General features: G+C 44.3%; 2 protein-coding genes across 4 annotated transcripts in view; one reads left to right on the top strand and one right to left on the bottom strand.

Annotated features, from left to right (window-relative positions):
* Window positions 1-9,647, top strand: part of Rbl2 (RB transcriptional corepressor like 2) — a 51,308-nt gene extending 41,661 nt beyond the window's left edge. The window contains exons 19-22 of the mRNA XM_052729583.1: window positions 89-194; window positions 1,177-1,379; window positions 1,951-2,115; window positions 8,007-9,647. Coding sequence (XP_052585543.1) covers window positions 89-194; window positions 1,177-1,379; window positions 1,951-2,115; window positions 8,007-8,177 — 645 coding nt within the window. The 3' untranslated portion in view covers window positions 8,178-9,647. The remainder of the gene's footprint in view (window positions 1-88; window positions 195-1,176; window positions 1,380-1,950; window positions 2,116-8,006) is intronic.
* Window positions 9,648-9,690: 43 nt separating this feature from the next.
* On the bottom strand, window positions 9,691-19,832 carry Aktip (AKT interacting protein). Of its 3 annotated transcripts, none has more exons than XM_052729585.1 (10): window positions 19,718-19,832; window positions 16,995-17,102; window positions 15,400-15,605; window positions 12,621-12,685; window positions 12,437-12,537; window positions 11,947-12,035; window positions 11,773-11,871; window positions 11,582-11,689; window positions 10,610-10,670; window positions 9,691-10,452 (listed from the first exon to the last, which is right to left on the bottom strand). In XM_052729585.1, the coding sequence occupies exons 2-10, from the start codon at window positions 17,034-17,036 to the stop codon at window positions 10,345-10,347; spliced, it is 879 nt and encodes a 292-aa protein (XP_052585545.1). In that variant the 5' UTR covers window positions 17,037-17,102; window positions 19,718-19,832; the 3' UTR covers window positions 9,691-10,344. The 3 variants fall into 3 exon arrangements, with proteins under 3 accessions (XP_052585545.1, XP_052585544.1, XP_052585546.1); XM_052729584.1 differs by having other exon boundaries at window positions 16,995-17,106; window positions 19,718-19,831; XM_052729586.1 differs by lacking the exon at window positions 19,718-19,832 and adding an exon at window positions 19,339-19,359.
* Window positions 19,833-20,814: the final 982 nt, after the last annotated feature.

Raw genomic sequence — 20,814 nt, 5'->3', positions numbered from 1 at the left:
GAAGCAAGTATCATATGTTAAGGTCCTAGCATCTAGTATAGAGTCAATAAGTGCTAGCTTCTGTCCTCTTCTCACTGTCTCTTGAAAGGTATACAGAAGTGTTCTGATAAAAGGAAAAAGGAAAAGAAGAAATTCTGGCAGCAGTGACAGCAGAAGCCACCAGAATTCTCCAACAGAACTAAATAAAGACAGAGGTAAATAAGACAGATCTTTATGAACATTTAATTTTTAGGCCAAGAAGACTAAGAATTATAAAATAAAAAATATGTATAGAGGTAGTTTATTCTCAAATAATTTGTTGGAATAAACTTAGTCATCAGTTGTCCTTTAGTCCAGTGCTTTGAGGCACTTAGAGAATAACATGTTTCAGATAGGAATTTCTAGCCTGAATTCCAGAAGAGCTTGCCTGTTGGTTAGACCTGTGATATAGAAGTACTGTTCCTAGTTGTTGACCTAAACTTGTTAGTAGAGGGCTCAGGTTCCAGAAACCTCTGTGTAACTTACTAATATAAACTACTCAGTCAACCTGTGGTGCAGTTATGATAAGGGAATAAAGTTATTAGTATTTTGAGCTTTGCTTCTTGATATGAAGAACACAGCTCAAGGTCCAGGAGTGGTGGCCCACGCCTGTAATCTCATCTCTACTAAGTCTAAGGCAGGAGGACTGTAAGCTCCAGACCTACCTGGACTGTAAAGTGAGACCTTCTCTCATTGGACGATGATGAAGATACAGCCAAGGGCTGAGGAGACAGCCCAGTCAGTAAATTGTGTGCTGCACAAGGATGTGGACCCATTTGATCCCTAGCCCCCACATAAGAAGCCAGCATGATAGCAGGCATTGTAATCCTAGTTCTTGAGAGGCAGACACAAGTGGATCACTGGGGTTTGCTGGTTAGCCAGCTAGTGCAGTTGGTGAGCCCCAGGTCCCACTGAGAGACCTTGGCTCAAAAACAGAAGGTAGACAGCTCCCAAGGAATGGTACCCAAGGCTGGCCTGTGGCCTCCACACATATATGCACCTGCATACATATGAATGACACACACCAAAGCCCTAAACCCAGAGTGCCTGCTAGTTGCCATTGATGACTAGTGCACACATAGAGCTGTTTTCCCCTTTTCCTAGTGAAGTGTCTTTTCAAACAATCCAGACCAACATCCTTTGTTTTCTTGGCTGCAGCCAGTCGAGACTCCAGTCCAGTTATGAGGTCAAATAGCACCTTACCAGTTCCACAGCCCAGCAGTGCCCCTCCTACACCAACTCGACTCACAGGTGCCAACAGTGACATTGAGGAGGAGGAAAGAGGAGACCTCATTCAGTTCTACAACAACATCTACATAAAACAAATCCAAACATTTGCCATGAAGTACTCGCAGGCAAACGTAAGTGCATCAGGGACCACTGGATGCTGCTTTACTCTTGAGGGGGAGGAATCATTCATTTGACCTTTTCCATCACAAACTATAAACAAATAATTCTTTCATTAAATAAAACTAAGGAAGTCTCCAACCCAAGTACCTTGCCTAATCAACATAATTTCTGCTGATGCTCAGCAGTATGAGTAAGACTGTAGAATTCTCTACATCCAGTGGAACAGGAGACAGAAACCACATGGGCTTAGATTGTGCAGTATTTAACAGCGATGGCTTTGCAAATTACTAAACTCTGTGCTTTCTGTCACCTCATATATTAAGAGAATAGTAGTTAATAGTTTATCTGGTTGTTGTAAGGCTTAAATGAAGTATAAAAATGCTCAACAGAGGAACTGGCAGAAACCAAGCCCCTACAGGTGTTAGCTATTAGTATAAGTTTCTTTGGTTGTTGCTGATCCTTGCTGGACAGCATTGAAAAGCTTCTGCTTTATTATGCCTTTCCACTCAATAAAATAGATGACTTTTAATACAACTTGGCTAGAGAAGTGTTTTCTCAGAATTTCTATTTTATTTTCCACAGATGGACACTCCTCCCCTCTCTCCCTACCCATTTGTAAGAACAGGCTCCCCTCGCCGAATACAGTTATCTCAAAATCATCCTATCTACATTTCCCCACACAAAAACGAAGCAATGCTTTCTCCTGGAGAGAAGATTTTTTACTACTTCAGCGACAGCCCATCAAAGGTAAGACTCAAGAACAGCTTTCACTAACTCTCAAATGCACTAGGAGGCTGGGAATAGAGATTTTGCTAAGTGTGAGTACTTCCTAGAGCAATAGCAACTGCCAGGCACCAGAAGGCAGTAAGTCACAAGGGACAAACCCCAGGGTGAACTGGCCTTTTGATTTTTGAGGACATCAGGGTTAGAAATAAAGTAGGCGAACTAACTCCATTTTTCTGGATCCCTTTCCTATTCCTATTTTGGAGTTTTGTTTTATTTGTAAGATTTTATTTTTCTATTTCTGTTCAGAATAGAAACATTGGACCCCTAAACTGGTTACCAAGTTCTGTTTCTGCAACAGAGTGTCTGTCTTTTGGACTCTGTCTGAGGAAAAAATGGAGAGCTCATTGTTAGACATATGTGGTAGCATGTGCTTCAGTCTGAGAGCTGGGAAGCTTGAGGCTTGACGGTGAAGAATTACACATTTCCTGAGATATAGAAGTGCAATCCAACAAGCAGAGAGAGGAAGAAAGTGATATCCTTAAGGCAAAGGCTGTCTCATTGGTAGTAATGTAGACAGGCTCAGCTGGGGACTGAAGAGCTATGACAAGCCAAATGCAGATGTGCCCTCTTGACTGGGATGTGCTGGGGAACCATGCTACTACACAGGGCAGGGTGTGGTGCCTGCATTGATGACACTGGAGGTCACACACTGTATTTGGCTTGTTACAGTTCTGCTGACTGAGCCGTCTCCCCAGCCCTTTTACCTATTTTATTCATTTCCCCCCATAATCCACTTGGGAATGTATTTGGTTAAAATGCAAGTCCAGTTTTATAGGAAGTACTGTCCCAATAGCGAAAGCTCGTCCCACTGCAGTTGCTTTGGGGATCAACTGCTGTCAATCTGTTTGTAGGTTTCACAAATAACCCCACTAAGACAACCTGAAGTTAGATGTAAAAACTTAATGCAATTGCTTCAAATGTAAAGACACAAACAGTTTAAAGGATGGCAATCCTGCCTGGCGGTGGTGGCGCACACCTTTAATCCCAGCACTCAGGAGGCAGAGCCTGGCAGATCTCTGAGTTTGGGGCCGCTTAGTCTACAGAGCAAGTTCAAAGATGGCAATCTAAATGTCTAGTAGTTGATGAATAAAATATGTGCCCCCCCCAAAGAGGAAGTACTAGTACATGATTCAGTGTGGGTGAGCCTTGAAAACATGAGTGAGTGAGATTAGTTATAAAAGACTACATATGAGTCTACTTAGGTACACATTTGCAGAGGCTGAAAGTAGATTAGTGATTTCCCAGGAGAAAAGGAAGCATTTCTCCTAGTGGGAAAGGTTTCTCTGGGAGCAACAAGGTTGACTGTGGAGATGGTTGTACCGTGCAGACATCACTGGAATCACACACTTCAAATGGGTGAACTAGATGGTATGTAAATTATAACTCAGTAAGGCTGCTTTAAAGAGAATGTTTAAAACACCATACTAACACCAAGGAAAAAGACAACTGGAGAGCTATGTAACAGGACAACTGGACTTCAGAGCAATGAGTATATATGCCCAAGAGATTCATTTCATGGGTTGGGAATATTGCTCAGTGCTAAAGCACTGGCCTAGCATGTACGAAGCCTTATGTTCAATTATGAGAGATGTGAGATGAGAGGGGAGATGTGAGAGGAGAGAAAAATACATTCATAGTTGAGAATTCAACATAATTGATAGGATAAATAGAGAAAATTAATAAATATAAAAAAGATGGGAACATAATCCAACAGCATCAGTTGCATGTGGAACATTTTTACCAACGTAGACCACACTCTAGACTATAAAGACAGGTCTTAATACAGTGCTGAGGACCAATCTAGTGACTTGGCCATGCTAGGCAGGAGCTCTACCACTGAATTACATCCCCACATTCTTAGTAAATTAAAGCTTTCAAATAATACATTTTTTTTTCTGGCCATGATGGCAGTGAATCAGAAATTATTAACAAGAATGCTATCTGGAAACCTCCAAAGTTTTGGAAGCTAAACATCAGATTTCTGTGGGTCAAAGAAGAGATCACAAGAAAAATTGAAAGCATTTTATATTGAGAATCTACAATATTAAAATTATATGTGTCACTGTTCTATTGCTGTGATGAGACACATGACCAAGGCAGTTCTTATAAAGGAAAGCATTTAATTTGGGGTTCACAGGTTAGTCCATTCTCATCATGGAGACAGCATGGCAGTACACAGGCAGACATGGTGCTGGAGAAGTAAGCAGCTAAAACTTCTACATCATGAGCCATAGGTTGGGGGGAGGAGGGGCGTGGTATGACTTGACATAGGCTTTTGAAACTCAAAGCTCACCTCCAGTGATACAATTCCTCCAACAAGGTCACACCTCCTAATCCTTTCAAATAAAGCCATTCACTGGTGACCAAGCTTTCAAATCTATGAGCCTATGGGGGCCATTCTCATTCAAACCACCACAGTAGGTTATAGCTGAAATAGTGCTAACAGGTAAATGTTATATCACTCAACATTTCTAAATGACACACTGCCAATACACTAAAAGTAGCTTGAGGGTTAAGGAGTAACTTTCATGCCTATAATGTGGAGGCACAGAAGAAATGGACAGACTCTGTGATGTACCTACACTAAGAAGAAGAAGCCTTAGGAGCCCGGTATTGATTAGATTTGTTTGCTTTTAGATTTTAGATTTTAAATTTGTTTGCTTTTAGATGTGTATGAGTATTTTGCCTATATTTGTATATGTATACCATTTGTGTGCCTGGTGCCTGGGGAAGTCTGAAGTGGGCATCAGATCCCCTAGAACTGGAGTTAAAGATGGTTATGAGTCACCATGTGGGTGCTGGGAATCAAACCGAGGTCTTCTGCAAGATAAACTCTGAGCCATCCCTCCAGACCATTGTTTTTGAAACAGGATCTCACCCACTAGTCCAAGCTGACTTCAAACTCCTGCCAATCTTCCTGCCTCAGCCTCCTAAGTGGAGGGATAACAAGCAGAGCTACCATACCAGTCTTAAATTTCTAGTTTAAAAACATTAAAAAAAAAAAAAAAACAAACTGTAGCTGCAGGCGGCTGTACTGGTGAATTCTACAAGATATTAAAGGAAGAAATAATGCCAGTTCTATATAAACTCTTCAAAAAATGTAAAGATAAATCATTTTGTAGTTCAATAAAAACATCTTGGGACTGGAGGGATGGTTCAGCAGTTAAGAACACTAGCTGCTCTTCTAGAGGACCAGAGTTCAATTCCCAGAATCCACATGGATTTGTTGCTGGGCGGTGGTGGCGCACGCCTTTAATTCCAGCACTCGGGAGGCAGAGGCAGGCGGATCTCTGTGAGTTCGAGGCCAACCTGGGCTACAGCGTGAGTTTCAGGAAAAGTGTGAAGCTACACAGAGAAACCCTGTCTCGAAAAAACCAAAAAAAAAAAAAAGCCGGGCGGTGGTGGCGCACGCCTTTAATCCCAGCACTCGGGAGGCAGAGCCAGGTGGATCTCTGTGAGTTCGAGGCCAGCCTGGGCTACAAAGTGAGTTCCAGGAAAGGCGCAAAGCTACACAGAGAAACCCTGTCTCGAAAAACCAAAAAAAAAAAAATAAATAAATAAAAAAAATAAAATAAAAAAAATCTTTGGAAGAAGTGATTTGGTGCAAATATGGCAACACAACACACCATTAGGGAATGGTGAGAGCCGGACTGCCTCCCTTCCACCAGTGTCCATTCTCACTGCTATTCATCTCTGGCTATCGATTTTGTCATTGTAATAAGGCAAGATAAAGAAGCCATTATGCATCATTTATAGAAAAACCACCAAGAAGTATGTAAGTTTCCCTCTGATCCCACATGTACAACTTGGTACACCTTCCCCACCAAAAAATGTTAAAATTTGAATGTCTGAACTGTGAAAAAATATCATGTAATGAATTATGTACCCAAGACCACGTACTGTATGTACATAATAGAATTACTTCAAAACTATACTTTATAAATGTGCTATGTATTAAGGTATCTAACTGTACAATGAAGAGTAACTTTACATCAGTTGATTAAATGGTACATAAATTATAGTCAGTGAGCAATGTAAGGAATATTGAGGTAAATTGGAGACCCACAGAGACAGCAAATGCAGACTAGACTTCTTTTGGAAGGCAAAGGGTAGAAGAGAAAGGGTCAAAGGAAGCTTTGCTTATGATAAATTTTTGGAAATACATATGCTGACAAAAACACTGATTTAATTTAAAATTTCAGTTTATTTCAGAGTAAAGAATTAAAATGATGGGCTAGAGTATAGTTCAGTGGTAGAATGTTTATCTGGAATGCATTAGGCCCTGAGTTTAATCCCCAGAACCACAAACATGGGGGGTGGGGGGGTGGGGAGGTGGAGAAGGTAAGTGAATTATGTCTAGGATATACTATTCTTGTGACTTTAGGTCTCATGTAGCCCAGGCTGGCCTCAACTTTGCTGTGTAGTTGAGAATGGCCTTGAACTTCTGATCCTTCTGCCTCTATCTCGGGAGTGCTGGTATTGCCAAGCCATTTCTGCAGTGTTGGGAATTGAACACAGGTCTTTTTTCCATGCTAGGAAAAAAGGATAAAGCATGCTATCAACTGAGCTACAGGGTTGGCCCTAGGATATGCATTTTACAGTCTGAGGGATGAGACGTAACCAGAATTGTCCAAGCAGGGTGGGGTGAGGATTCACTATTCATTCACTACTCTGAAATTCCTCAAACTATGTGTATACAAACATTCTCCATATCCCTTTTAAATTAGAAACATGAACAAAATTCTAGCCACCAGTTACCAGAAGAAAATAGTTTCTGAGCAGACTTTGAGGCCCTGAGAAACAATGCTGATGACATATTCTGGCAATGCCTTTCTTCACTGGACTGCTCTCTGAAGCCACTGAACATGAGAAATCATTTTAGTAACTCCACAGTTCATAGAAGAACCTATGCCCCCAGAGGCCCCCAGAGGCCGCTGATGCCTTACCTGTACGGAATGCCTTCAGGAACTAAGGGTATTTCTCTAGTGACACTGTGGTTGAGAGGGACTGCTAGAAAACAAGTGACTCAGGCGGTGTTACCCAGCTGCTGGGGACACGGAGGCAGGAAATCACAAGGTCAAGTCCTGACAGTTCACAGCTAGTCTCCAAATAAAAAGAAACTTGGCATAGTGGCTCACACTTTTAATTCTAGCATGCATGAGGCTAATGCAGGAGAGATGCTGTGAGTTTGAGGCCAGCTTAGGCTACAAAGTGTGTAACAAAATGGCCTGGCCTATAGTGGTACCTGTCTCAAAACAAGAAAAGAGGTGGGTGGTGCTTGAGACAAGGTCTTCCTGTATAACTCCAGCTGACCTTGTCCTCAATATGTAGGCTAGGTTGACTCTGAACCTACAGCAATCCTCTTGCTTCTGCCTCCCACGTGGTGAGATCATAGGAGTGAGCCACTGTGAACTTTCAAGTCATGCTGTTATTTTAGAGTGTATGTGAGGCTGTCGAGATGCCTGTGGTTAGAGCCCCACATAAAGGTAGAAGGAAAAAACTCTACAGTTGTCCTCTGACCTCCATGTATCCATGCACATGCACACACACAAATCTCAAAAGTGGATGTGTGACTAAACATGGCATAACTATGATACTCTAGAACTATCAATCACAAGTTGTTGAGCATGTGTATTATAGCTATCACAATCACCAAGGAAGTTTGTTAAAAACAGAAATGCTCTGATGGACCTGGAGTCATCAATGTCCTGGCCGGATCTGCTTAGGTTTTCTTTCTGCAAAGGTGTTCAAATGCTTAAACTGCTGAATTCACTTGAGACTCTTTAACTTAATACTGAGCAATGTGCTTTTAGCATTTTAAAGTTTTTGTATCTATTTCTTCCTCCCCACAGAGACTGAGAGAAATCAACAGTATGATACGGACAGGAGAGACTCCAACTAAAAAGAGAGGGATTCTCCTAGATGATGGCAGTGAGTCACCGGCAAAGAGAATCTGCCCAGAAAATCATTCTGCTCTGTTACGTCGTCTCCAAGATGTAGCTAATGACCGAGGGGCACACTGAGGTTAGTCTCCAGTATGGAAACTGTCTTCACAGGAACTGCTTAGCAGTTAATGCATGCAGGATTATGGAACCTTGCTCCTTAATCCAGCACTTATTAGAGCCTGGTAGAAAAGGGAAGCTCTCTGACTGGGTGTATCGGTATATACCTGTTATTCCAGCACCCAAGAGGACCAGGAGTTTGAGGCCAACTTGGGCTATATGTAACCCTGACTCAAAAGCAAAAAAAGGAAGGACATTTTGGTGAGAAATTAGACTACTTTGGGATAGTTTTATTCATCCCAGTTGCTTCTCCCCTAGTATTTAATGCCTATCTTCAACACTGCCCAGAATCCAAATCTGGATTTTTAACTCTGGTAAGCTTTTACAAGTACCACAGAAAACAACTCTTTAGTAAAAGGCCTGTGTAGGTATGCCCCAGCAGAGGAACTTTATTTAAATTCATTCCTAGCCGGGTGGTGGTGCACGCCTTTAACCCCAGCACTCGGGAGGCAGAGACAGGCAGATAGATCTCTGTGAGTTCAAGGCCAGCCTGGGCTACAGAGTGAGTTCCAGGACAACCAGGGCTGTTACACAATGAAACCCTGTCTCTTTCATTCCCACTTGCATATGGTTAGGTCCAACCATATGTTTTAGGATGAAAACACCTGAGACATTTACATTCATGAAACAGAACAGAGGGGATGGCCCAGACCTGGAAGTCTCCAGGCACTTGCCTAAGGCTCCTGTTCCCTTTGCGCACTATCCCTTCCCCAGCAGATATGGTACAGTGCGAAAGTTGTGCAATGTCTGAATGAACCTGTGTAACTGGTGGCACTTTAGGGCTGTAAAATGCATGGCGCTGTAACCCAGAGTTTGCTGTATATTTATGATGGCACTTTCTATAGTGTGGATTTTAGTAGATACAAGACTTCTAGGATAAAAAGCCAGTGTTTTCTTAAAGGACTTGATGTAGCTACATGTTCTGGCCATGTATAAAATGCTCCAATTTGTGGTAGTGGCATAAACATAGGGATCATCTGACTAAGTAAAGATTTTTGAATCAAGTTGAATTGAGAATTTGAAAAATTATGACCACTTCCTTTTGGAGGTAGTCATCCAAAGGAAAGTTATCTTTAAGGATATTCCTGGAAGTTAAAAAAAAGGTTGGAGAATTTAGGTTTTTATTAGTACATAGTACCATTTATACAAATTAGAAAACTGTTTAACAGCTTTTGATTACCTACATATATTTGTTTATTATTCTTTATTGTTCCAGTCGTTTTAAGTTGGATTAATAATCCTAAGGAGAACATTCAATTGTAAATTGGATCGTTATAAGCAAAGTTACTAGGTAACTTCATACTGCTCTAAATAGAACTTGCACTGTCCACTAGAGTAGTGCTGTGCAAAGTACTTACAAAACCTCTTGGGATCGCTACTGTAATTTTATATGAAAATATGTGTATTTTTCAATAAAGCACTTATAAGTTAGTCTCTGTCTAGTTATATTGAAAAAGAGCATGTGTTTCCTGCATAAATGACAATCAATCATTTATTGGTTTATTTCATCTCTACTAACACATCGGTCATTCACCATTTAAATACCTGACTTCATTAGAAACCGTTTGAACACTTTTCTCTTCCTCCTGCCATAAAAATACAGTAATTTGCTTTTAAAAAACAAAAACAAAATGAACAAGCATCCTGGTTCTGCCTACTTTCCTAATGCTTCTGAGATAGACGTTTACAGCAAGTCAGCAGGTGAGGCTGGGAAGCCAGTCTTCTACTTGAAAGTGCTGCCCTCTGGAAATCTCTTCTCTACACCTCCTTCATGGCCTAACATATGTACAGTACAGCTGAAACCACCAACTTCCAACCACTACGCAGTGCTCATCTCTCTCTGGGAAAGTACACACAATTTACCCTAACATATTCAGAAAAATCCTTAAGCCTCAAGGTCCCCAGTCATTTGGAGTACTGAACTAGACCCACCCTGACACCTGTGACAGGAGTAAGGCATGACTTAACGAGAGGTCTCCACAAGCTGCTGTTAGAGCCTACGCACACACAACACTGAGGCGGTCACTGTTCACGCTGTTTACTCTTCAGGCAGTCCTTTGCCGTTAGTCAGCTTTAACTAGGCCAGAGTCCAGCAGGAAAGTGCATGGTGCACCAGGTCCACCATCTCTTAGGTTGCTACTGTTTTCTCTTCTTTACTGAAAGGTTGTACTGAGCCAGGCTTTACCCATGACAGGCCAGCAACATGAACACTTTTAGTGTGCTGTTCGTCAGGCTTCTAGGCACAATCAAAAACAGACATTAAAAAGAAAAAGGACTGATGAGCAAGTTCAGAATCATACTGACTAGTTTCCCCAAGATAGCTGTATTTGTGGCCTCAAATGCAGACCGTTGAGAAACTGGGATAGCCATTTCAAAAACGGTTATGTACTTACTTTCTGAGTCAACATCTTCTCTCTGGCCTCATCATGGACAGAAGGGTTCCATGGAGAAAAACTTGAAGGGCAGAAAATATTAAAAAGAGTTCATAGCTTTAAAACATGTATAGCATCCATTTTTCAACAATTAAGACAATTATAATAAAACAAGAGCGAAGAATTTTTTTTAAGGTTTCTCTATGTAGCCCCTGCTGTCCTGGAACTCACTCTGTAGACCAGGCTGGCCTCAAACTCAGATCCACCTGCCTCTGCCTCCTGACTGCTGGGATTTAAGATGTGCACCACCCCACCACCCATCCCCCCCACCCTGGCTAAAGAACAATCTTTAAAGTTTTTCCTATCATAATTACCTCTTATAAACACTTAGCCCTGCAAACCTCATAGCACCCTGAAATGTTAAAGATGAAGAAAGCAAAGCAGAGTCATCCAAGCAGTTCATCAGCTGAGCCCATAAAGGCACCGCAGTGTGCTTCCCAGAACACCCATGTCCATACGGCTCTACTCTATTCTAACATGTTCTCTCCACCAAATATAAATGCTGAGGAGTCAGGCTGGATCTAGTTCAGTATTCCAAACTACTATGCACCTTGAGATGTCTTTTTCTGAATATGTTAGAGGTAAGTTGTGTTTCCTTAAACTAACAAAGCAGAGAGAAATGAGCACTATGGAATAGTCTGAAGTTGGTGGTTTTGGGTGTATGCATGTTAGGCCATGAAGAAGGGTATAGAGAGCAGCTGACATTGCCTTCTGAAAAGTCCTCATATGGAAAAATGAATGAGCACCTGACAGAGATTCTCAGGAAACCAGAGTCACTAAATACTCCGTTCTGACACACAAAGCCTTTGGTGTAAGGCCAAGAGCCCAAGTGGCATTAGAAGTGGAGGTGACAGAAGGTGAAAAGCTCCAGACTAACATTATGTATGTTCCTCTAAAGCAGATGTGTAAAGGACCAGGTGACATACCACTTACCTGATTGCATAGGGGTCTTCTATTTTCGGCTGGTCAAATAAACGAGCAGTACATATGTTAACACTGTCGACCACTTTACTTTTAAAAAGCTGAATGTCTTTTTCATACCTGTGAAACGTTTAAAAAATTTACCAATTTACCTTAAATACCAGTAAACAATAAGCTTAAGTAACAAAGTACAAACCACATACAGTACTGCAGCCTCTGGGTTTAGAGGGCTTGTCGTGTCGATCTTGTAGAAGACTCTCCTTGCGTACATTAAGACCTGCCATATATGATTATGGTTCCGCCTGCAAGGAGACCAGGCGGGTTACTTCCCTTGTTCCTGATGGCTATGCTACTACACGAGACTTGGATACACTGACCTCCACTTTGCAAATGCCCTCTTCACATCCAGTTCACCTGAGGTGGGGTCAACCAGCGGGTGAAAGACGGGAATATCAAACAGCAGGCGCTGGATGGAGAGAGAAACACTTCAGTGCGAGTGATGCCGTGCTGCTAGTCAGATCAGGCCCAGCAAGGGCCCTAACTACAACCACTTCCTGTGAACAGTCTGGCAACGGGGGAGATACTGCTCTCCTCCTGCAGCATGGCATCACCAGGCATGCAGTGAATGGTGCAGCACAGCCCCCAACCTCACACACGCCCCCCCCAGCGGAGAAAGGATGGAGCTGAAGGCAGGGTAGCATGACCCCAGGTAACAAAGCACCACCCCGTTGGCTGTGGGAGACAGACACCTGAGCAAACTGATTCATCCTAACATGTAAGGTCAGGAGAAGAATCAAGAAATCTGTGAGCCTTGATTTCCCCAAAGTGACTGAAGCTCTGCACGGCCTCAACCGCAGCTCCACTTACTGGACAGTCGCCATCTGGATAGTTATCAGGAATATACACCGTAAACTTGAATACGCCATCCTGATACAGCCCGTGTCGTATGAATATTACTCCAAACCACACTGCAGGAGAACATACACACGCTAAAGTCCCATCTGTGTCAGAAGACCCCACACCCAAACTGAAGGTCGAATGCACATCTTACCCAATGCGGAGCGATACGATGGCTGGACATAGACGCCTGGTAGCTTCTGCTTCACTACCAATGTACTAAAACGAGAGCCAGGTACTAATTAGACTGTACAGATGCCAATGACACACAGAAGTCAATGCATCCCACATTGTCTGAGACAAGTAGCAGCTGGCACTCAAACTATATAAACAGAGTCATTCCAGTCTTACGCCCGAGTTTCCTAGATCACCACCCACCCGCTTACTTCCAAACCAGCCCAGAGAAACTTGAGCCAACACAGGGTCTCAGACTCAGAAAGCCAAACAGGGACAAAGAATCGAGTTTTACTCTCAGAAACAGATAATTTTGAACATTAAATTGAGGTAAATGAGCTGATATGGTAGCCCCCACATTGAGTCCCAGCACTTGCGGGCAGAAAGTGGTGGATCTTTATGAGTCAAGTTTCTACATAGTGAGACCTTGTCTCAAACAAACAAACAAACAAACAAACAAAACCCCACAAGAAAATTGAGGTAAATGTAGGTATTTGTAAAATTATTGCTTTTATCATTATAAATTAGAGTTCACACATTGAAAAATTATTTTTCACTATTAAAAATGTGGTATTTTCCTTTTGGGCTTCAGCATCCTACATTTGTACTCCTAAGTGAAGAGCAAACTGTTTTCAGTTGCAATCACAGGTACTAAATGGAGTCCAGAGTTGCCATCACTTGGCAGTCGGTCCTTTTGAGTCTGCCTCACTGGGTCAGCGGAAGGGCAAGCTTTTGGGTGTATAGTGTTGCTTGTGGAAGCAGACATCATTCTGAGCTCTCAAACACCCTCAACTCAGACTCTTTGGGCCTTGCTAGGGAAGGTGCATGCTGACACAAAGCAAGACACAGGATCGTGGCAGAAAGATGCTACTGTTTTTTGTTTTTTTTTTTCTGGGACCCAGTTACACACTTGCAGCCATTTTGCTTGATTCCCTGACGCTGCAGCTATGAGCTGTGATCTGACACGGAAAAGAACAGTGTTGACCAAAGTACTCTAAACAGTCACCTGCAAACCCTGAAATGGACAGAGAAATAGTTTATGGGGCTTTTTTTAAGATTGATTTTTACATGTGTGACCATTTTGCCTGCCATGTATGTAAATGCACCATGTGAGTCCCTGGTCCCCACAAAGGCCAGAAAGGGGCATCAGATCTTCTGGAACTGTAGAAACAAATGGTTGTGAGCTACCATGTGGGTGCTGGGAACTGAAGTGTTATCTGCAAAAGTGTCAAATGCTCTTAGGTGCTAAGCCATCTCTCTAGCCCCTGGGGCCTTCTTTGCTCCCTAACTACCTCACACTTACTTAACAAACATTTTCTAAATTACTTATGTACTCCAGGATGACCTTGAATGCAGGACAGATCTTACTGCAACCGTACCAGGTAGGTCCATTACCTTTTCAAGTCCCTGAGACTTAGCAGGTCTACAGAAACATGGCTAGCAGATAGTGCTACCCACAGAGCCGTTTGTCAGAGAAGGCAGTTTTGTGTTAACACACAGCCAACTTTCAGTCACCACAGTAGGAGCCTGTCCACCTCACTGCTCAGCCACAAAACACAAAGTATCCATTATAGAGCTGAAGAGACAGACCATTGCTTTACCACACTGGGCCTCATTCCCTCTGACCATTACAGCATCAGTACCCTGGGAGGAGTGATCAAGATGCTTTGAAAAGAACTGAACTATAGAGAAACTTCAAGATTATGGAGGTGAAGAATTCTCCAGCCTTTGTGTCCCTGTAACACATGATCCACACTCCATGGTACTTGAACTCCTCCTCTATGTGCCGAGCAGTGTGGTCACTAGTGGCGTGCGTGGCACAGTGCTCAGCCCCGCTCTCCTCAGACAGGCACACGTTCAGTGCGAGGGTGGGCTTGTGACGACCTGTACAGCCTAACCTTTCTCTCCTCATGTGGATCTTTGAGGGTTGGACCACGTAATCTTCTAATAACAGACCTTCTAACATACAAAACAACATTCTAAGTACTTTCCTGAGGGCTGGCAAGATGGCTCAGTCGGTAAAGGCACCTGCCACCAAGCATGATGATCTGAGTTCAATCCCTGGGACCCACGTGGTATAAGAAGAGAACTGACTACAAGATGTCCTCTGATCTCTGACCCCCAACACATACATAATAAATAAAATGTAACTTAAAGTTGTAAGCACTCTTTTGTCTTCCAAGTCAATGTCTGTAGTCCCTCCATCTACTGACTGTGGCTTCCTGACCCTTTCCTACTGCATTTAGTCCTGTCAGAATGCTTCCTAAAACATGAGGGCCAAAATGGAGCCTAAACTTCCCAATGTGTGTGAGTGACTCAAGAGAATGCCACCCAGCTTCTGCCCACTTGATACACTCTTCCAGTGAAATGCCTCACAGAAAGGAAGACTGAAATTAATCTACCAAGTTCCTAATCTACTGTATGTTCTCAAAAATCCTGCCTTCCTTCCTATTCTCCAAAGTGGAGCAAGCTAGAGACAACTCTGATTAATTCACAAGTCTATCAGGAGACATGATTTCATTCTTTTTTTTTTTTTTTTTTTTTTTTTTGGTTTTTCAAGACAGGGTTTCTCTGTGTAGCTTTGCGCCTTTCCTGGAACTCACTTGGTAGCCCAGGCTGGCCTCGAACTCACAACGATCCACCTGGCTCTGCCTCCCGAGTGCTGGGATTAAAGGCGTGCGCCACCACCGCCCGGCATGATTTCATTCTTAATTTTCAGGGACCATTCATAACTGACCAATCATCCATGAAGGACTCACAATTCTGCAAGAAGCGAATATTCCAGGTAGAAGGGTCCATAAGAAGCATGGGTGCCATTTGTTGACTGTGCTGCTGGGGCCGGAGATGTAGGCTTCGTTATGGGCAGAGCATTTTTGGGAATAGATGGCAGCTGCTTTTTGGGTGCAGTTCGTGGAGGGCTGGTTTTCACATCCCCTGTGAATGTCTTCTCTTCGCCTTCAGCTCGCTGTTCGGAATGAAATCGTGAGAGCATTTATGGCAACTCTGAAAGCAGCACACTGAGAACTCCCTCCTAGCTGGTTACTCTGTACACAGGAATTCTCACACCATGATCAAGATGCCTTCAAATCCCTTGAGAAGGCAGGTCAGAGAAGGAGCAGCTAAGACTGAAGCATGACTAAAGCAGGAAGAATCCCATTAGAACAATGTAGTCAAGCCTTTCCCAAGCAACTGAAGCAGGAAAGCCATTAACAAGACTAGAGAGGCCTCATGTACATGCAGACACGTAGAAATGGAGTTCAAAGTAAGTAGTGCAGGTGACTGAAATGAGTTGCTCCCTGATGCGAGCACAGGGCTAGGAGCAAGGAAACGAAGCTGTTCTCTCACTTGCTTAGGTCTCATACGATCCTACTGTTCCCACACTTGCTTCACTAGCATACACTGCTATCCTCAGTCAGTGAACTCAGAATGACCAGAAAACTAGCATCTCACTGGTCCTTCCTAACCTCCAATACAACAGAGGCTATTTAATTTGTTGTACAAAAACCCTTATGTGCATAGGAAAAAAAGCAATAATGATGTTGATCTACAGGTGGAACTGAGCTTTTAAATTACTGCTTATATATTTTAATCTTTCATAAGAGGAAAAAATATTTTTTTAAGATTTTTTTTTTTTTTTTGGTTTTTCGAGACAGGGTTTCTCTGTGTAGCTTTGCGCCTTTCCTGGAACAAGATTTTTTTTATTACATTATTTATTTGGGATGCATGTGTACCATGGCACACATATATAGGTCAGAGGACAAACTCAGATTTGGCAACAAGCGCCTTTATCCACTGAGCCGTTTTGCCAGCCTATCTATCTATCTATCTATCTATCTACCTAATAATTTATATAATTTATAGAATTATGATATATATATAATATATAATAAAACTGTGCATGATAGCTCACACTTATAATCCCAACACTCAGTAAGCTAAGGCAAGAAGACTGCTGTTTTGAGGCAACCTAGGCTACAGAATACCAGGCTATTCTGGGCTGTAAGACTTCTCCAAAAAATAAAGACATTTTATTTAGGTCACTTATTTAATGCCCAACTCTTAGGTGACTTGACTGAAGCTTCTCTAAAAACCAAATCCTGAAACTTCAACAGAAAAACATTAGAATATGTCATAAATTTCATCAAGTATACATACAAGTTAAATGAACTAATTTTAGCATAGTGCTTCATCAGAACTCCTGCTGATGTGAACTCAGCCTGAGAAACTGATTTGAATGGACAAAGTGATTTCTCAGAAATAAAACCTGGTAACTTTTGCTAAAGGTTACAGGCGACCTTGATAGAGACTGTGGGCCTTCCTTTCTATCAGATTGCTATTTATTGACTGTACCTACTTTGCGCACAGAGCCTGCAGACATGCTCCACAAAGGGTTCATAACGTGTACTCCAAACAAAGAACTTCAGCGCTGGGGCATCCAACTCTTCTGTCCTTAGCATTCACGCTGCCTTGAACAAATGGAAAGAATACAACACACCAACACCAACAGTTAAGACAGAGCCTAGCACCCTGGACACACATCATGCCAACGGTCCACAGATGGAGAGGCCTAGGAATGGCATCTGAGAACTCAATGAATAACAATCCCTCTCCACACCTTTCCACTGCAGGCTCCAGTTCCTCTCACACCATCAGATAGCTATATGAAAGTGCGTACCATAGCCAAGCATGCCGAGCCCAGTACTTGGGAGGCTGAGGCAGGAGGATCCAGAGTTTGAGGCCAGGTTGGATTACACAGTGGTACCCGCTGACGCCAACGAAAACATCCCCTGTGTACCAGGTTCCTGACCAGCATTTAGAATAGTCAAGAACAAGATTCAGCTTTGCTTTAGCACACAGCCATCACTGCTAGCACTGTATCCAGGCACCTGACCGATGGGAAGGCTGTATTCAGGAGCTAGCACTGTATCCAGGCACCTGACCGATGGGAAGGCTGTATTCAGGATGCACTGACCGCCTACACGAAAGCTGTGTCACTGTCCCCAGGGTCAAGGTGGTGACTAGAACGTCCTGAATGAGTTGTGTCCAGTACAAAACTAATAGCCAACAAGGTAAAAAAAACATGGGAGACCAAGTATACCTACATCAGGAAAGGGGGTTGACTCCTGTCCCTATTACCCCAAGAAATTGCCCTTAAACAACAACAACAACAACAAAAAAAAAAAAAAAGAAAAGAAAAAGAAAAGAAACAGGCTCATTATGTGGTCCAGGTTGGTCAGGAATTCACTACACAGCTCAGACTGGCCTCAAACTCCCAATCTCCCTGCCTCTGCCTTAAAGTACTAGGAGTACAGGTTACAGGCAAAGGTTCATAGCAAAAGGAGGTTTGTTTAAAGTACTAAAAATATGGAAGTCTGTAGGATTAGGCACTTGAGGACTTGTGAACATATAAATTCAGGGAGGGTTCAAGTGAGACATTTCCCGAACCTGATGCTTGAAGCATCAGGTAGTGGATAAGAAGGCAGGTTTCAAAGATCACAGGGTCAGTGGGTCACGTACTAAACATACAAAGACTCACAGGAAGACGTAAGCCAGCCCAGGTGTAAACTGTCTCCCAGAGGCTCTGCTGTGTTTTAAAGTATGGCTCCTTATCTGAATTATGTTTATCAGTGAAAAGGGTTAAAACTTAGCAACATTTCCTCAAATTCCTAAGAGGCAATGCTGTACCCAATATCTCTAATCAGCAGTGATTTATTTTCTCTGGTGTGCCTACAGCATCCATGGGTGGGTACTAGCTCTACATCCCAGCCAGTGCCTGTAACTGCTGTTGTGCTTTCCAGGAGACAATGTCACCCAATAATTAAAATCAGAGGACAGGGATCCCATTTCCCCCACTAACCTGCTGACTTGCAGCCAGTTAATAGACTTTGCAAACCTGCTTTTAAAGGTGGCTGACACAACAGTATATCAAAATTGGGGGAGGGGGAGGGGGTACGTTCCTGTTTGGCTCAAATGAAAACCACATTGGATTTTCAGGACCAGCCCTCCACTGTTTAGGTACACTTGTTTTGTCGGGGTCCTTTACGACTTGGCGTTTCCTATTTGTAAATATACAGGCAGCAGGTACCTTTCAAGTCTGTATCTTTTGCCTTTAAAAATTCGGTACATTGTCCTCGGTTCCTCCAAGAGGTACCATGTGCCATCCATCGCGGCGATATTTTTAACTAAATGGTTCCAGTAGCAACATAAGCACAGGGAACTGTAGCCAACTTTTCAGAAACTACATAGTTTGCTAGATGACCAATCTACCATAGTCATAGCATGACATCGGCCAATAGTAACGACATGTAAGGAAAACAGGCTCCATCCTTGTTCTCAGAAAACACCATCAGACTTTCTGCTCTTTTGGCTCTAAGAATAAAAAATGATTTGCGTGGCTTTACAGCGTACAGCTGAGCGAAGTTGGCATCTTCACCTGTGCGACGAAGGTATGCCGCAGAGGGCAAATGAGACCAGGCTACCGTCGTTCCTCCTCTGTGACACAGAGCTAATATGGGCACTAACTAATGTATCGCCGCAAAACGGGGTTAACGAAATCTAACGTTAAGAGACCACCAGGCAGAACCAAGGAAAAGTAAACAGCCCCGGCCTCGGACAGTCCGGCCGGGCAGCCAGCTGGGCCGGGCACCTTCGCCCGGGGCACAAACCCGTCTCGGAGCACGTAGAGAATCTGGACAAACCTGTCCCGAGGTGATGCAAGGCTGGTGCCCGGCCCTAGCCTCTAAGCTGGCTGGAGGCCGGCCGGGCCCTCGAGTCTGCAGCCGAGGCCAAGGGCCTGGGGCTTCGCGGCAGCCCCTCGGCGGGGCGACGGGACACAGAGCGGGCCGGGAGGCCCGACGGGAGAGCCACCGAGCCTGCCTCCCTTTTCTTCCACGGTCGTCCGCCGAGGCCGCGCAGCAGGTGCCTGGAGCGCACAGGTGCGGCCCCGCCCCCGTGTCCCCGCGCGGCCGCCGTCGCCCGAGTCCCTAGCGCTCCGCAGGGAACCGAACGCCGGGCCGCGGACATCGCCCCTCAGCCTGGACGGCTCAGCAGCCACCGGCCAGGAGGCAGGACTCTCACCTGGACGCCCTCGTTGCGGAGCTCCGGCGGCCGAGCGCCACCGCGACCCGACAGCATCTCCGGCCGCAGCGCAGGCCGGCCCCTGCCGCTCCTCTCCCGCAGCGCCCCGCCCCGCCCTGCCCTCGGCGGGACACGCCCTGGACACGCCCCCAGCCTGGGACCTTCCGCTCGGACACCCATGCCGAGTGGCTCGCTCGCTGTCCATCAAGGACGTGCTTCCGGGAGGCACTGGGGGTCGGTGCTCCGTCCTGCCAATCAAATCAGCGCCGCTCGGGTGGGGCCGCGCTCGTCCCACCCCTTACGTAACAGCGCTCAAGGCAAGCTGTCAATCAAAGAAGCTTCCATCCCTGGGGAGGTTGGGGGGAGGAACAAACAGGCACCCCTGGCCACCATTGAACACGGCGTGTGCCAGTCACCATGGAGACCCGCCCAGAGGTTTATGCGGCAGCCACTGGCGCCATTCTCTGGCAGTGATTGCAGCTAGCTCCTGGCTCTGCGGGGCGCTGCCTGGTACCCTGAAAGGGGCTGGACCTCCACGTCGGGGACTCTGAGCCAGTGGCTGGAGTGGGAGGGCTGGTAGCTCCCTGGTGGGAGTGATGTAGGAGAAACTGGAAGTAGTAAAATTGATGTTATACTGGATTTATTAATAAATAACTCCAAGAGCAGTTCTATACTAACCAGGCTTGTTAGAAATAATTCTATCAATGTTTGTTCCCGGGGATTGCCCATAACCCAAAGAGACAACTCTGATTTACAACCAGCCATTAAGCCCATTGCCATATCAGGGAACACGCCTCTTAACAGGCAGTTCAAGGGAGGTAGGGCAGAGGGACAAACGTCCTTAAGGACTGGCCTGAAATAAAGCCGGGTTTCTCTTCTGGAGAAGCATAACTCTGCCAGGTGGACAAGATGACCCTGGGTAACAGCTATGGGTGGTGGTGGTGCACGCCTTGAATCCCAGCACTCGGGAGTCAGAAAAAAAAGAAGGAAAGGGAAGGAAAAGGAAGGGAAGGGAAGGGGGAAGAAGGGGAAGGGGGAAGGGAAGGGAAGAAAAGAGGAAAGGGAAAAAAAGGAAAGGAAAAAGGAAAGGAAGGAAG

This window comes from Peromyscus californicus, unplaced genomic scaffold, assembly GCF_007827085.1.
Source record: "Peromyscus californicus insignis strain IS unplaced genomic scaffold, ASM782708v3 Scaffold_8__1_contigs__length_139910024, whole genome shotgun sequence".
Classification (NCBI taxonomy): Eukaryota; Metazoa; Chordata; class Mammalia; order Rodentia; family Cricetidae; genus Peromyscus; species Peromyscus californicus.
The sequence above is the reverse complement of the archived record's forward strand: the minus strand, read 5'-3'. Positions and strand labels throughout refer to the sequence as shown.